This window comes from Lepidothrix coronata, unplaced genomic scaffold (assembly GCF_001604755.1).
Source record: "Lepidothrix coronata isolate B3197 unplaced genomic scaffold, Lepidothrix_coronata-1.0 Scaffold94, whole genome shotgun sequence".
Classification (NCBI taxonomy): domain Eukaryota; kingdom Metazoa; phylum Chordata; class Aves; order Passeriformes; family Pipridae; genus Lepidothrix; species Lepidothrix coronata.
This window is the reverse complement of record NW_016690274.1, coordinates 3508680-3525846: the sequence shown is the minus strand read 5'-3', so window position 1 is coordinate 3525846 and position 17167 is coordinate 3508680. Positions and strand designations below refer to the sequence as shown.

General features: G+C 41.1%; 1 protein-coding gene across 1 annotated transcript in view; it reads left to right on the top strand.

Annotated features, from left to right (window-relative positions):
• The window catches only part of SASH1 (SAM and SH3 domain containing 1), a 124319-nt gene that overhangs the window by 54701 nt on the left and 52451 nt on the right, over positions 1-17167 (top strand). Inside the window, 2 exon segments of the mRNA XM_017822052.1 lie at positions 7808-7858; positions 7980-8029. Coding sequence (XP_017677541.1) covers positions 7808-7858; positions 7980-8029 — 101 coding nt within the window.

Here is a 17167-nt window from a genome sequence, read left to right as displayed (position 1 = left end):
CAGAAAAAGTCATCAGTATTACAATAACAACTCATTTCACAAGAATCCCTGAGCGTTGAGTGTATTGATTAAGTCAGCACAAAAGCATCCATTCATTTGCAGTATAGATCATCTGAAATTCCATGTGTTGGAGACACAAATATCGGTGTGTAGGTGCACAGGTATAGTATGTATACAAATATGACAACAGACTTGTGTTAGCCTACACTTCCATGGTACATCTGAAAGAATTTATAGCACACCTGTAGATGTTCTCTTGGAGGCATTGGTCTTAACCTGAGCTTCCCCTTCTCTTTCCTTACCACTTTTCAAAAACAGAATACATCTCTTGTTGTTCTTCAAAATGCTGAAGAGAAATTGAGAAAATGGCAAATAATAAAAATATAATACAGCCTTGTGTACATGAAAATGAAGAATTGGTAAGATCTGAAAAGTGTCTTGAAGAGCACATAGGAACAAATCAGGACCACTGATATTCAGAAGGAGGTTTGACATATTCTGCCATGGCTTTCAAGGCAAGGAGCTACATCACTGAGTGCTTCAAAACTTCAAACCCACTCTAAATTTCTGGCCCTGCAATTACAGAAAAGCAGGGTGCAGGATGGTGGTGGGGCCATCTGGCTCTCAGAGGTGCTGCTTTCCTCACTATTTAAGGGTATTGGTTCGGGAGTAGCTGAGGCCAAGGTATCAGCATGCTGCCATAGCCATCCTTGCCAAAGGGTCGGCACCTGGGCAAGGAATCTGTACTTGGCTGGTGATATGGTTTGAATCTGGCTCCCTGCCAAGTCTCCAAACCTTACCACAAGAAGTCATGTCCCCCCACATCCCCCCCCCAAACCTCAGGGAGAAGAGGGAGAAAAAACAACCAAGAAAAAACGAAACAAGAGAGACAGCTAAAGCTATATATATATATATTTACACTTATGTTACAGGTATATACAATTGAAATATATATACAATTTCACAAGGGAACAGGAAGGGGGAAGGGAAAAGAAACAAAACCAAAATAATATATATATATATATATATCCCGATTAGTAGCCCAATATCTAACAACTAAAAGAGTTAGCAAAGAAATATCTCACTACTCTCCTTTTGGACAATTGAGAGTAGCTCTGGAATGATCGCCGGCAACCTCTGTCTCCCAAGGTCGGCAAGGCCTAACCAGGCCTCGCTCCCCAACACGGCAGACTCAACAGCAGGGAACCTGCACGTCCAAGCTGCTGGAAGGAAAGAGAGCGAAGGCCTTCCCTCCTTTCTTCTTATAGCCTTGCTTACGTAAAAATCGTAGGGAATACTGGGTAAATCTGGACCCTTCCTTGGTTACAAACTGATCACCAAGGAAGGCCTAGACCAAACTACCACACTGTTCCCGCAAACTACCCTGAAACAAACTGTTGTTTGCTTGTTTGTTTATTCATTTATTTTCTCTCTTCCTTGTGTCCTTTTCACATAGGACAAAACCATCTCTCTGGGGGAAGTGGTGACTCTTCCCCAGGTCCGTTGTCAGCTCCTGCACAAGAAGGGCCCCACTTGGACAATGTCTAGTTGGGCTTTATCTCATGCCTCCCTTGTCTGTGTCACATCCTGAGCCCTCTTTGTCTTCACATATAACCCTTCTTGATATGGTTTGTTTAGGGTTTTTTTCATTCCTCTGAAACATTCTAGCTCTTCCTGATGCAAAAAATATCCTTGCTATCCTAAAGTCCTCCCTGGAAACCCGTATCTTCCATCATTATTTCATAAAAGTTCTTTTTGGCTCTTTTTGGCCAATGCTGACAGATATAAGGATTTTTAGGCAAAGATGACAGGTCTTGCTCATCCTGTTAATACTAGCAAGAGTTCTAGTACAGAGGCACAAGAGGACTTCACTCTTTTACCATTTGAGTAGTGGGTGTAAAATGCATCAATCGAAGACCTGCTGTGTCCTAGTTGCATTCATGTGCCTTTATATTAATATGTTTTTAGTACAAAGGCAGCTACCATAGTTCGGAGCTTGCTTCATCTTGTTTGGAAAATTGATCAGAAGGTATTTGATTTCCCTACTGCAGAACGCTGTGTTTCCGTATTGACTTTTCTTTCTCTGAAGCCCATTGCTGTTGGGTTTTTTTTTGTGTTTGTGCTGTAATTTTGCTGGATTCTGCTTCTGTTTGTTACAAGTGGATTTATGAGTTAGCACTGCCTCACTTGTTATTGTTACAGGCTTTACAAAAGCTGCAGTTTCTCTGTAATTGCTAATGAATTATGTTTTTCAAAATCATTGTAGAATGTTTTTCAGCCCCTGTGGCTCCTAGCCTTGATGTTGAATGGAGTGTATTTGAGATGGATGAAAAAATACCCTTCTGTTTTCACTGTTGGCAAAGGGGAGAGCGTCAAACACTTCCCCCAGTGATGTGTTAAGTTCAATAGATTCCAGCATTTGCGTCAAGCTGAGAGGCATGATTTTTCTTCCCTCCCTAACACTAGAAGCAGATATGTGAGTGCTGTAACAGTGTGTTCTCTCTGAAGCTGCATTTCATCAGTAGTTAAGCCAAGTGTTTACCTATGTCTGCACTTCTCTATGTGGCACTAAGACACTTGGACTGTTGTTTCATGTGTAGAAGTATTTATTTTTTTAAATACCTTTTTTTTTTTTACACCATCCCTTCTGCATAGCTCATTTCCTTGATCAGAGTTTTGCTTCTGCTGCAGGATGTTATCATTTTGCATGTGTCGGCTCTGGCTCTAACATGCAAGAGTAATGGAGCAGAAAACCTCTGTTCAGTGTAACAGCTAAGGGGATGGTCCAGAGGTTATGGTTTGAGACTGAAAATGGGACTTTATTAATCTGTACTACTGGAAGCTCACTCAATTGTTTAGTTCTCTCAAACACTTGCTGATGTGGTTGACATAGGAATAGGTCTTTTTTATTTCTTTATTCTGACCTGTAGCCCATAGTTAGTGACGTGTAGGTGATTTCCATTACACACCTGCATATCTACACTGTTTCTGCACAGTGGCTTCCATTTGTCTTCTCCAGGACTTCCACAGAAGCTGAAATACAGTGTGCGGTGGAGGACACCAGGGCAGAACGATCGCTTTTAAAGCAAAACACTTACAGGCCTTCAGTGCTCTGTCTGTCTTTCAGATATGGCTTTGTTTGATCATTTCAGAAGCTACACTAGAACGTGTAATGCGTGTTCAGAGCAAAGAGAGAAAACATTTGGAAAAAGGCTGGCAGAATTGTCTCAGAAATTTTCAGCTGTAGGTGCTTTAATTACACTTGCTGAAATGGTTTCATAAAATTATTTATAAATTACTGGTTATCACTGAATTTTCGCAGCATTCATCTGGGTCTCATTTTGCATAGTTCTTGTCTGCACAGTGAGATTAATCCTGTCTCGGGATCTGCAGAGGAGTGTTTAAATTTATGATTCAAATGGACACAGCTCCTGTGGCAGAAACTGTGAAGAAATTCATGAATTTCTAATTAGAAGGGATTCATTCAATGAATATAATTTCCTAAACTAAGTTGTGGTCTGGAGCACAGATGAAGCATAATATTTAGGTGATTAAAATACACACAGTCCCCCTAGAATTTGTGAGGCATACCCTGGGTAACCAGTTTTCCTTTCAGATGCTCTTCTCTACTATGCTTGTGTATTTCAGGAGCAGAACAGCAATGCCTTCTGCTAGGCCATGGTCTGTCTCTTATCTGTTACGTTACGTACAGAACAACTGAACTGAAGTTGTCATGGGAGGAAAAGTCCCTCATGAATTCAAAACCTGCCATTCCAGTCAGGAAATAGGTTTTCAGCTTTTTTCCCATGTATTTTTTGCTTTATATTTTCTACCTGATTGTGTTTTTCAGGCTTAGCTCATAAATCGTCACAAAACTGTTTTGAAGATTTTTACAAGGAAGTTAGTGTATAAAACCAAAATCACAATATTTAGAAGCCTGCAATAATTTGAAAAGAAAATGTATGCAAATGATCACATAAATCACAGTGTACAAAGTAGACAAAAAAAAGCTACCTGTGAAGTAAGCTTCTTTCTTGAGCCCTGAGGCAAACAACTAAAGGCTTGAAGCATAAGCCACAAATCCTGTTTGTTAAGATTACTACACGTGTTTTCTTCCAAAAGGAGTGATTTGTAAAAAGCATTTCACCAATTTGCACTTCTGCACCAGAGCTCCCAAGCTTACCAGTCTGGCACCACAGGCACTTTCCTCAGTGCCAACAGTGGAGAAGGGTTGGCAATACCAGGCAGTACCTGGGCAGTTCAATGCCTGCCATCCATCCCTTCCTCTAGCTGCTGGATCACAGCTTCAACCAGGACCTCAGGGACTTGTCCTGCACCCATCCTCTTGATGGCATTGGCTTTGGATGAAGGAGGAGACAGGAAGGAAATAGGACTGCTAAGAAATGGCTTTAAAGATGGGAGAATAAAATTCTTCTGCAAGCTGAGATTGATTTAGATCAGCTGTAGGTGATGATGGAGGAATTCTTAGTTTAAATTCGGTGGACTTCACTCTGCAATATATTAGCATTACTAATTTTTAAGAGCTCCCCCTGGCTTTATTATTGGTATTTGAGAGTCTGTGCTGTGCTGACCTTGGACCTCAAGGGTAGCTGGACAGGCTGGTGCTAAGCCAGTTTGTCCTTCCTCTAATATGTTCCCTGGGGATTGGATACAATTGATGAATATCTCAGTTTCTCCAGAATCTTCAGATCTTAGTTGCTGTGATTTAATAGTGTATTGGACTAGTTGAATATGCATTGACAGTGTCTCAGCACAGGATAGGGGCCTTGCCTAGGGCCCTTTAAATCCAGAAACAATGCAAGTAAATCAGTCACTTTCAGGAAATACTGGATTTAATTACATAGCTTAAGGAGCCTGCACTTGATCAGGTACTTTCTCAGATTATTGGGTTTTGTTCACCAACACTGCATAGTGTGTAGGTGGTGTGAATGTCTGGTACACCTCCGACAAGCTTTACAGGCATATGTGGAGGGCAGATATCTGGGGCAGCAGGCTGCTAGGATAGAAAATACCTATCGCTCTGACACCTGCTTTGTCTAGGCCAGAGCCCTGGCAATGCAGGCTAGAAGTGTCTCTTACTGCAACCATTGTTTCTATACGTGCAAGCTGTCCTCTGTTTAATTTTTAAGATTTGGTTCAGAAGGGTGAAAGATGTACTTTCATGAAACCAACTTTTAAAAATATTTTCTGAAAAGATTCTATAGCCTGCTTGAGAGCATGCCAACAGTACAACATTTGCTCAACTTTCTAGAATTAGCCTTTGGTAAAAAAGGGCCCTGATCCTGATGAATAAAAGCCAATACAACATGTGGATTTTAAAGTGAGGTTTAACATGAGGTTTAATGGATTTTAACCAAAATAAATAGAATTGCTTGAGGCTGATGAAAGTTCTGTGATCTCTGATACAGATCTAAGCCAGAGGTTCAGTTGAGAGTACTATTTCCCTAAGTATTTTCTTTGTTTTCTTATGTAAATAGCAATAGGAAGAAATACCATTCTGCTGGAAAGGCAGGTAGGAATATTAATCACAACCGTGCAGTACTATCAGGTGTTTTGCATTCCAGTGTTGCAAAGAGGAGCTCTAGAGGAGGGAGAGGAGAGTTGTCCTTGCTTCTGCCCTCCACAGTCATCTTGATCCTACAAAACTGCTCCTATTCTAACAGGGTGGGCTTGACAGCAAATGAGAAAAGGGAAAGCAAATACAGTCACATTTTCTTAGGATTTTGTTACATGGGGTGCAGCTGACCGTTCATCTGAATAGTGTTAGGCTGAAAATAGTAACTTTTCATCTAATTGCAGTCTCAGGCTTCAACTTCACAAGCAGCTGCTCAAGCAAAAGACTTCTGTAGTCTTGGGAGGCCAGGCAGCATCTTATAAATGATAGTTTACAAAAAACCTAGCATATTAAAAAAAAACCAAACCAAACAAACAAAAAAACCTTGCAACAAGGGATCTAAAAGCACATGGGGGACATTGTGGATTCTCCTAACTGACATACTGAAATTGTAACATAAAGCTGATAAAATGCTCCTTTTTCGAAAGTGCAGCAGTGTGTGGACTAACAAGGTGCTCATGAATGTGAAGTGTTTGGACTGTGGGGCTTGTCTTTCCCTACCTCTTTGCAAACTGCTAGGCAGGGGTTGGAGAGTGTCTGAGGAGGATTTGCATCAATGTGCCTGCAGTCTTTTCCAGATGCAAAACTTAATCGGATTCCATTTTGACAGAGCTAATGGCAAAAGAGAGGGTGCCAAATAGCTAATTTCACTTTTCTGATCTGTGAACATCAGTGGAATTTCCCTGGTCTTGGTCCAGCTTCTGCTTGACTAGAGGAGTCCTTTGGACCTGTCAGTACATGAATGTGATCGCCTTTCAATGTCCACTTCCACTTAAGAACTTCATTTCCCTTTTCATGTTATAAAATTAGAAAAGCAGATACAGTGACCACATATGGCCAGGCAAAATCCTCCAGCAGGACAGTGACCCAGTGTCAGCCTTGTGTCTTGGCAAGCACAGGGCTGTGAGGCATCCTGTGCCCTCCTGGCTGCCATGGCCAACAGTGCAAGCTGATTCAGTTGTATGATGGCAGAGTAGGATCCTCTCTAATCTAGAATCTTGTAGACTTTCTGGGTGGGTTAATCTAAAACCACTTCATGGCAGTCAGTGGTAATTTCCTGTTTAATATTAAAAGACTGCCTTTCCAGAAAATTGTGTCTGGTTTTCTTGTTTTTTAATTAAATCCCAAGAACATTTTGTCACCCTTTCTGTGAACAAAGGGCATAGGAAGTACAATTTCACGGAGATAAGAGTTTTACATGTAGGCTGAGGAATGCGTGAACATGAAGTCCCTCCAGTAGTGAGAAACAAATCCATTTTTTTATTTTTTTGAAGCATGCATATTACTGTGGTTGCTTACCCAGTTATGATGAGTAAGTTACAGTACTTACTTTGCTATAGCTTCACGAGGGCTAGGACTGGCTGAGAATAAAGTAGGTATAAGTGGGTTCCCCTATGATTTCATACACAAAGTGTATTTCTCAATACTGAAAGCTATAATATCTTCCTCTATTTTAACTGGACTTTTCCCACTGATTTCAGCTAGACATGTTAATAGTATGTGCCTTTCAGGCAGTTGGCTTACAATCTTAAATTAGACACCACCACTGGGACTCCCTCATCTAACTTAGAGCTGAAACCTGTTGGGTGAGTTGTTCTGTAAGAGCTTCTGTGTGTCTCTATTGACTGCAAAGGGAGCCTGAATGGCAGAGTCCTGGAGTAGATGGTTATACCCTAGATGTTTGAAGGAAGGTGATTTGAACTCCATACTGTTGACAAGTTTCTGTGTGAGAAACTGGCCTTTCTGAAATGTCTCTGAATCCTCCTGGTATTTTTAGCTCAGACATGCTCTTATAATCCCAGATTTTCCCTGTATATTTTCTCTGAAGGTGAATTTTTGGAAATTGCACTTGAACTTAGCTAACAAATTGTGTGATGATCTAGTGAAAATAAATAAATAATTCCTCTTTATATTTTGTTTTGCATCACTTCTCTCTACAATTTTACCTTCTATATTCTTCAGTGATTTATAGAATTAGCTGTTTTTCTGTATTATTTCAGAGTTTATCCTGAAAGTAATTCGCTCTGGAGAGGTTAATGTTTACTATTAGAATTGTTTTGAGGTAGTCCTAATTTATGTTACCCTGTTTCTTCTTCTCTTTTTTTCCCCTTCAGATTTATTCTGTCTGGTCTTTAGAATAATTTCATTAACCTGACATTTGTTGTGTTTTAGGAGAAACCTGATGTGAGTCCTACATCTCTACAGCTGCGATCCCAGATTGAGGTAAGCATGTAGATTTTGATCACCTACTTTTGTTTGTTTGGTCTTTAATTTGATATTCTGCATAAATTGGGTAAAGGCTTCTCTTGTGTCTGCTCTCACTGCTACGTTTCTTCTCTTGCAGGAGTCACTTGGTCTCAGCAGCACTGCATCAACACCCGACACTGAAAGAAAGTAAGTGAAGACACAGGAAAGAAATAAGGGAGAGGGAATTTTGTGCGTTTTCTTTTTCCTTGGAGTAAATTCACTTTAGATCACACTGATATTTCTAGATTTCAAATCCAGCCATTATTAATGAAACCTGTGTTGGAACCCACTCCTTCTCTTGTTCTCTTTTGACCTTTTATTATTTTGGGTTTATTATATCAAAGGAGGGTTGTTGTTTCTCCCCTCTTGGGATGTGCATACTACTGGTAGTCATTTTTGAGGAACACTGGTGATTTCACATTCTCTGCAAAGTAAACTTCCTTTAAAAATTACTTTCTGTGACTAGGCCTAAATGCAGCCAAAAAGACAGGTGAGGGGGGAAGAGAGAGTTACAAACTTAAATCACGTTCCTTTTCCTGTGCACTCCTGAGCTTGTAACTGTGCTTTTGAAGAAAGTGCCAAGGGAATGAAGTATTTAAAACCAAGTTAAAAGGAGCTTTAATTTTAGAAGTCCTTAATAAAAACCTCTCTGTGAGGACTGAGAGAGTTTCTGTTTACTGTCACCTCCTGCTGCAATGTGTGTGCTTGTTTTCTGTGCCTCCTTCCTTTGATCCCAAGATCTTGGATCCGTACTGCTGCGGGTAACGTGCAGTGGTGCATGAAGACAACTGTCACTGTATTTCCAATTGCCTGCACTTCCTGGGGTAGTGCCAGCTGGACTGGTTCAGAGGGAGTATGTGGAATACAGTTGGGATGTGACATACTTTTGTAAGGTTTTACAGTCCCACATTTGAATATCTTCCAGTGATTCAACACTGGACAGTAACAGGAAGATTTCTGCCCTTGTTTTTGCTAGTTCTGTAGAAGGACTGTCAGTCTTAGAGGGATCTGTAGTGGATATGGGGTATGGGACTCACACTGACTTTGTAGAAGTCAGTTGTGTGGCAGTGAACAGCTGCTTAGGGGCTTCCTTTGTGGTTGTCTGAAAGCTAGTTCATGTTAAAGGTCTCAGAGTGCAATAAATTGTCTTTTAGAGGTGCCTTATCTCACTTCATCACCCAAAGAGAAAGCAAAGATGGTTTGCTTGAGGCAGATGCTCATTTTCAAAACAGCATAAGACAGATGAGGTGAATTTTACCTTGGGTACTGTCACTGCCCCCATATTATATGCTGGTAAAAGAGAAGGCCTAGAAGTCTTATAGTTTAATAGTCATACTTCAGATAATGAAACATGAAAAAGTGTTCTTGAAGGATACCTGCCTGTCTAACACTATAATGAAACCAGAAGTGTCATGTGGATGGAAACATAGTGAGAACTCTAATCTGGGAAGTAAACCTCCAAGGTTATCCTGTAATCCTAATGCTTTTCTCTCAGCCTCAAAGCACTTTATCCATGGGTAAATATCATCATCTCACCTCAGATAATAATGAGATAAGGATCCCACAGGAGGACAGCACACAACTGGGGAAGAAACTCCACTTACAAGTTCTAGCCAGCTTTCTAAGTTGTGTCTCTGTGTAGGTGTTGTACCACAAACAACTGAGTGAGAAGACAGTAGCTACACAAACATCTTCTGAGATAGCCCATTTTCCTCACTGAAAGGGATTTAACGACCTTATCTTAGTTCAGATAAAAGGGACGTGTTATTTTTGTGAACCTTTCAAAAATGGAAGAGTCCCATTTGAGTATTTGTAGAGGGGTGTATGTGATTAACCTGATCATACATTTGAAACCTGTGCAGGACAGGTTGTGCCAGATACTTGCACAATAAGACACCAGGCCGTGTGATGCATTCTAATTGGACAAGGTGTTGAAAATAATAAATTATATCTCCTCAATACCATACAAATTATTCAAACCTGAAATAATAAAGGCCTGTGCTGATTAGTGACAGCCTGCCACATCAGTAGTGGCTTCATTTCCCTCAGCTTGGAGAGCTGAATTTTCACATGAATTGCCTCTTCCTGGGAGGCAGATTTTATAAAATTGATCTGCAGGAAAATGACCACATCAAGGCCATTTGACACATCTGTACTTGCTACTAACATGTTGAATTTGATGTTTTTCAGAGGAGGATGTCATGTTGGCCCTAGGGTTTTTTGGGGGGTGTTCAGTGTTTAGTATATGGCTTTGATCTGAATTTTCTGTGTGGGCATGCTATGAGACAGGAAAGCTTATCCCTTTGGGGACACTGTTTTTGTGTACCTCTCATGCTGTGTGGAAAATGTGGGGTAAACCTTTTACAAAACTTCTTTTATTGTGAGAGTAGTTTGCCAAACACGAAACTTGATACAGATGTGCATTGGTTTGTCATATTCACAAAGAGATTTGGGGAACAAAAGGAAAAATTTGTTCAAAACTAGCCATCCAGACTTTCAGAAGCTGGCTGGATCGTGGTCACTCTCAATAGCTCCCTCACCCAGCACTGCTGCCTGCACAACCTTCAGCTTAACACTACCGGGGTCTAAAGTTTTAAAAATAACACATCTGGATGGTTGTTTAATTTACCAGAGTTTAGAGATTCCAGACAGACTGGGAGAAGCAATGTTTGCTTTAACCTGGTTTGGTTTCCCTTTTCTGTGGTACCCAGTGGAGCCCAGCAGGCTCCACTGTAAACCACACTGAAAACAGTTTACCTTGGTGGTCTGTGGTAGGAAAGAATCCTGTTTGTGTGGACAAGCAATGTATGTTCAGTCTTGCCTTGAGTCTTACTAACCCTGCTTCCCAGTCTGGTCAAAGTCAGTGCAAAATTAGTCACTGCCCTCAGTCCAGCAAGTTGTTTAACACATATTTGTCTAGTGGGTGATGTGCTGTAACACAGATGAGCAGCCATAGGGCCTGGAGGGAGGCAGAAGGGATTAAATGGGCCTGGAGGCAGAATTGTGTATCACCGTGAGTCATTGTCCCTCCAGAAGGTATTTGGGCCAATACTACCTTCCTCTGTTGCTGACAACACTGTTCCTGTTAATTGGAAAAGCTACAAAAAAGACTGCACATGTGAACCTGCTCTGAGCATTATATATGCCCTACCATATATGGCTTTTGTTTGATTGGTTCTGACACAGAGAAAAAAATCTTCACTGTAGCAAAAACCTCTGAGATTTATGTGAATAACAGCAAGGGTATTGATACGGCCTGAAAAGCTATCCATAAACAATAGAAAGCAAAGTCATATTTGTTCAAGCTTTGCCTCACAATTGCTCTGTTTTTTTGGCCTTACTGGAGTTCCTTCTATAAATTGAAACAGTTTGTCAGGTTTCTAAGTCATGCCATATTCAGCAAATAATGCAAAGCAGGGAATGAGGTGTTGTAGCTCTCTTCTCTGAATAATAAATTTCACTTCCCTTTGCCCTTTCCAAGATTTCCATCTTTTAAACTGCAGTCTTGCTGTAAGCTGTGGTGCTAGCGTAACTTTGCAGATTTTCAGTATGCGTTCAGTAAATTGGCAACAGCATCTTTAAGCAATATTATTCATTTTAAACGAAAATCTCCCCAGAACTGCAGGTGCTTCTCTACAAACAGATTGACTTCTGCTTTTACTAGAAGAATCTTCAGTGTAGCAAATATGCAGTAAATGTGTTCTTTAGCAGTTACTATTACTTCTCTGACCCCATACCATGTTGATCTGGGGACGTATTGTATATACAATCCCTATTATTTCCAAGTGATGGCAACACCCCAAGGATGTTTACTCAGATAGGAGACTGAGCAAGGTTTTCTCATAATTGTAAACAGAGCTTTTAAACAATGTAACCCAACTTTTAGCCTGTTCCCATTTTTGAGTATTCAAGTGTACATGACAGACTGATGAGCTCTGCATGTTTGCCAGGAAATCCAGGTTAAACCCAGTCCCCTGAACTCAGGCTTCTGCATCCTGACTCTCATCCTGTTTTTAGAAGAACTAGGGGGATGTTTCAGAGGGGAAGTTGTGTGTTTTCCCTCTTGGGAAATAGATCTGTTTGCTATCACTGTTTGCTCCATCAGCCTCTGGGCCAGTTTCAGATGTAATGTATCAGAGAACTGCCAGGAAAGAGAAAGAAGTGGTGAGAGACCCAAGAGCACTGCATAGAGATAGGATGAGGTACTGACACTCCTGTATACTATTTTTTTTTCTTTGCAATTGCTAGAAAAAGGAAGGATGAAAACAATGAATGAGGTAACAGCTGTATCATGTATCTGATGTTTCACAGTCATTGCCACTACCTTTGCATGACAGTGGGTGTTATGAATTGTCGCCTCCTATGTGAATCACCTGCTGTTTCTTGAACTGTACCACTCAAGCACACTCCTGACCAAGTAAAAGAAATGGTCACACTTCACATCAAGTGCCACAATTCATCCTGCTGTACTCCTCAGCCTGTGGCTCAGTACAGTTCAATTGTTCTTGACCCTGTGATACTCAGGACCTAAATCCAAGACTCTGCCAGAGCAGGAAACTGGCCAGAAACAGACTTGTCGGGGAGAAGAAAAGCAAGCACATGTGGGGTACAGGCAGTACAGGGCAACATTGCTCAGGGTCTTTGCATTCCCCCGGTGTGCGGGAGCTGCTGTGCCTCTGGCAGCTGTGTCCTCAACTCTCTGCTTCAGCTGCTCCCGAGAGCGAATGTCTTTGTCATCCTCTCTATGTGTACAGGATGTATTGAGCCACTCGCCATGGAATTTGTACAGTCTGACCAGATCTCTGATGGCTTGTTGGGAATGTCACAGCAGGAGTCACACACAGTAGGCTCCTCGGGCATTGTGACTTTCTCAGAGGTTGTGAGCAGGCAAGCAGTAAGGCCACAACACAAGTGGCTTCTATCTGCATGCTATTGTCACTGCAGGACAGATGATTGACTGAATCTGTTTTTACAGATTTTCTGCAAAGAATGTGCCATAGTACAGCCATTCAGTGTCCCATGGTATAAACTGGAACTCTGTATTAGTCTAAGGCTGGGAGAGTGCTTGCATTTCAGTGTTCCCATCTTCCACAATGATTTTTAGTGAAAGCTGCAAAAAGGTTCATGCAAGTCTCAATTGTGCCCCCTTTGGTACACTAATTTACTGGCTTTTGCCATCAGTTTTTAACATTTGATTCCCTAATCCTCTTTCCCTGCAGCATCCAAGCTGCAGGTCAAGATTTGAATGCAGGAGGTTATTAAATCATCCCATGGCTGGGGGGGGGCTTAAATTCTATTACTTAGATTCTGGCAACTTCTCAAGGTGCCCAGATTACCTTTGGCAGGTATTTGTAAGCTCATCTGCAAAGAAAGAGGAGTGCAAGTCTGACAGAGGATGTGAGGCAGAGAGGGTAGAAACAGAGAAGAACAAAGCAGAAAACAAACAAATCCCCCAAAGAGAGAATGCTAAAGGCTGCACTTAATTGCTAACAGAATAAATTGTTCCTCTCAAATAGTTTAAAAATGGAAAAGAATATTGGAAGGAAAAGAAGTAAGATCTTTCTGTACTTGAGATGTTTGCATTTAAGATGCATTTTTTTATATACCCTTTGCTTGCAGGAATTGAAAAAAATCAGTGAATGTGTATGGCCCTGTTTTCACTTGTTTGAGGCCTGATTTAGTCAAAGCCAAATTATTCATGCTGCCTTTAAACAGCCTCCTCAAGAGAAGTAGGGCAGGAAACTCCCACAATAACCCACACAATAGGAGCAAGAGGCCAGCCAAATGATGCCTGGGACACGTGAGGAGGGAAACCAGTGTGCCTTTGAGCAGCTGGAAGAAGATTTCAATCCTGTTAATTTTGTATGGGGAGGTATGAAGGGTGCCTTTCACACGAAAGTCAGACTTGTCACAGCTAGTTGAGATGGCACACAATGAGCAATGCGCGGAGAACAGGGATGCGTTGCCTGCAGTACATCAGGCCCTGCTCTTTGCTGTCAAAGAGTTTTTAGCTGGCAATTATCTGCCTCCTGGCTGGGACCAACCAGTCAGTTATTACATACGTGACATACCCCCACCTGCCTGCTGCCAGTCCCTGGACCAAGCCTGTGGGACCAACGTGGTGACTTCCATGCTGGTGATGCTGTGAAATACACATACACATGCAGAGCCCACAAGCAGCTCAGTGTTTGTTTCCACTGAGAAAGTTTTGACCTGCTTAAAGTGCCATTGCTATGGAAACCTAATGAGAAGATAATTGAATGAAACGTCTTTGCTTTCCATCCCTTTCTCACACTGATGCCAGTAAGGTCAAAACCTTGCAGGCCTCCTTTCTCTTCAGGTTCATGCAAATTTGATAAAAATACCAAAGGCCCATTTTCTTCCCTGTGCCAGCTCCAGTTAGATAAATTATCTTGTATTCAGTCAGGAGCAGTTACAAGTGTGTCAGTTTTTCATACTGATTATGTAACTGGGCCATTTCTAATGCACACGGATAACCAAATGGCTTTGCAGCAGAGCCAGCATGGGCTTTTGCACTGTTTTTTTCACCACTATGAATGTGCATAATATTTGTATACTGAAAATCCCATCTAAACCATTTTCCTCAGTGGGCTATAAATAGTCCTTGGGAAGGAATGAGAGGGGCACTATCAGTTTATTGAAGATCATAACAGTAGTGGTTTCATTATCATATGGTGCTGTGCATCTGTGGATTTTAAAGTCCATAAATGAGACGCGGCCATTTGTTAAAGAACATATACATTTAAAATACTTAGTGTTGAAACAAACCCCCATCATTCTCAGTTCCCGTGTTTGTTCTGTTTCGAGAATGATGAGCTTTTAAAAATCAACAGGCACATTCATGAAAGCAGCACATGGTGTCATTTGTTTCTCTTTCTAGTTCTGTGGAGTACCAGCACATTCTTGAGGTACGTGTGGCTGTGTCTCTATGCAAAATAAGCCCTGGTGTTATTCTCTCTGAGACTAGAATTAGTCCAGAGTTAACAGGGAAAGCTCTAGCCTAGCAGCTCAATGCAGTCTAGTTAAAACCTTTCTTAATAATCAGGTAGGCTCAGTTGGCTTGTGATGCAAACGTGTGCATTCGTTCTTCCTTTCACTCCAAATTTTGGAGACCGCTTCAGGTTTCAAGGGGATTCCTTAGGTACAACAATGTCATCACCACTGCAGCACTTTTATGGAAAGACAGATTCAAAGATCCTTTTGGATGCCGGGCTTTGACGTTGTTCATACAAAGCTCACAGGCTTCAAAAGAACAACGAGAAGTGTCCTCCAGAGGCAATCCTCAGGCTGATATCTTTGTATCTAGGATGTCTGGTCAGGCCTCTTATCTTTCAAGCAGCCTCTTATAAAAGCAGTTAATTAAGTTTTTAAAGTTGTCCTCCCTTTCTCTGCCTGCTGTTGGAAGTTTGTCCAAATAGTTAGGAAATGCTAGCTCCTCTTTTCTAATTTTTTCCAGCTTATGTCTGTTTGTTCCTGTACCTAATTTATTAATAGGCAATAAGTTAATCTTCTTGCAGCTTTCCAATTTGGCAAGCAAAACTTTTCTAACTTTCTCTTATAAGAAAAGCTGTCCAGTTCCCTGGCCATTCTAACAGGTTTTCTCTTTACAACTTCTGGTTTGAATTCATCTTTCTTGAGCATAAATAATGGTGGTTGTACGGTCATTCTCATATATATTCATTCTTTGTACTGCCATTGGAATTTCCTATCCTTATACCTTTTAAGATTAACATGTAGGTTTTTTCTCAATCATCCTTTTCCCACTGGTATCCCCAGGTACTCTGTCATTTGCAGACCTCCTGCATTTGAAAGACTGACTTTTGTGTCCATTCTGTTTTGTGCATTTGCACATTTCAGTGTTGAATGTAAACTCTTTTCTGTTAAGCCATACTTTCTAATCAAGAAGTTCCTGGTCCAGGTTCTCCACTCCAGCTGTTGCTACTAATTTTGTGTCACTGACCTCTGAGTGGCCTGATGTAATTTACTAAACTCTGCTCAAACTCATCAACTCTCTAGGGCAGTAATATTTGCTTACTCTCAAAAGTAGCTCCTTTTTTAGATTATATATTGTGCCTTCTGTTTTGTGGTGGTTTGGGAGGGGCTTTTTTGGTTTTGGGGTTTTTTTTTCTCACATATATTTGTTTCAGCATTTTGGCTCCAAGAGGCACCAAGTATCAGCATAGAGATGGTTTTGAATTTGTGAACTTAATGGATTAAAATTTTGACCCCTTCTGCTGGCCACATTCAGAGATTATGTGTTGATAAGAAAATCAACATTTTCTTTCCCTCTGGCCATAAATCTTTTTTTCTTCCTTTTTGTGTGGACATATACCCATACATTTCTTCTGTTGTATGCTGTGACAGAGTACCTTTCATGTGAAAGCTTGCTAATGAAGTTGTACATCAGACCACAACAAAAATTAAGGCCTCCATGGTGGAGTGATGGCATTTGGCTCCTTTTCAGACACACAGTGCTGAAACTTCTGCCAAGTGTCACTGCATCATTAACTTTCAGTACAAGTTATCAGTCTATGAATGGAAGAACACAAATCTTTTTCAGTGCACGTTCAAGGAAGCGCTGCAGATTTAACAGAGTAAGGGAGTGTAATTTGCAAATCAAACATATAGCAACTCCTAGGTACTCTGAAACTTTTCACCAGACATCTAGGAAGTAAAACGCTTGATTGATTTCACTGAGGATTTTTAAGCATCAGAGCTGTCTAGTGGAACTAAAGCCAGTGCCTTATCAGACACTATGTGGTAAGTTTTGTTGGCATTTCCATCTCTTCAGACCAGCTGTTAGCATTTTCAAGGTCAGCCCAAGCACAGAAGATTTCCTCTTTAAAGAATGCATGAAATGATAATTGGAATTTGCATAGTTCAGCATAGTTCTCAAATCAGCTATAAATGAGAAGGTGGATCCTACTTTCTGTGGATCCTACTCTTCTCCTGACCCACTCTAGTTCAGGCGTGTTAGAACTTTGCTCCTACTGCCTTTCCCGTTCTTTGGAGGCCAGTGTGTGATGAGTTGGTGGTCTCAGGCCAATTCCCAGCGAACAGATGTCCACATCACAAACAGTGCCGCTACACCTGCTACTTACTTGAATCATTGTTGGCAACTGTGCAAGAGAAGAAAAGGATTAAAATGGATTTGTAGGCCACAGAGCACAAGAGACTGCCTCTCCCCTTTGAGGCTGTTTTCACTAGTGAGGCAGAGTTCCGATCATTAACAGATTTCATTTTCTAAGGATGAAGACTTGGTAT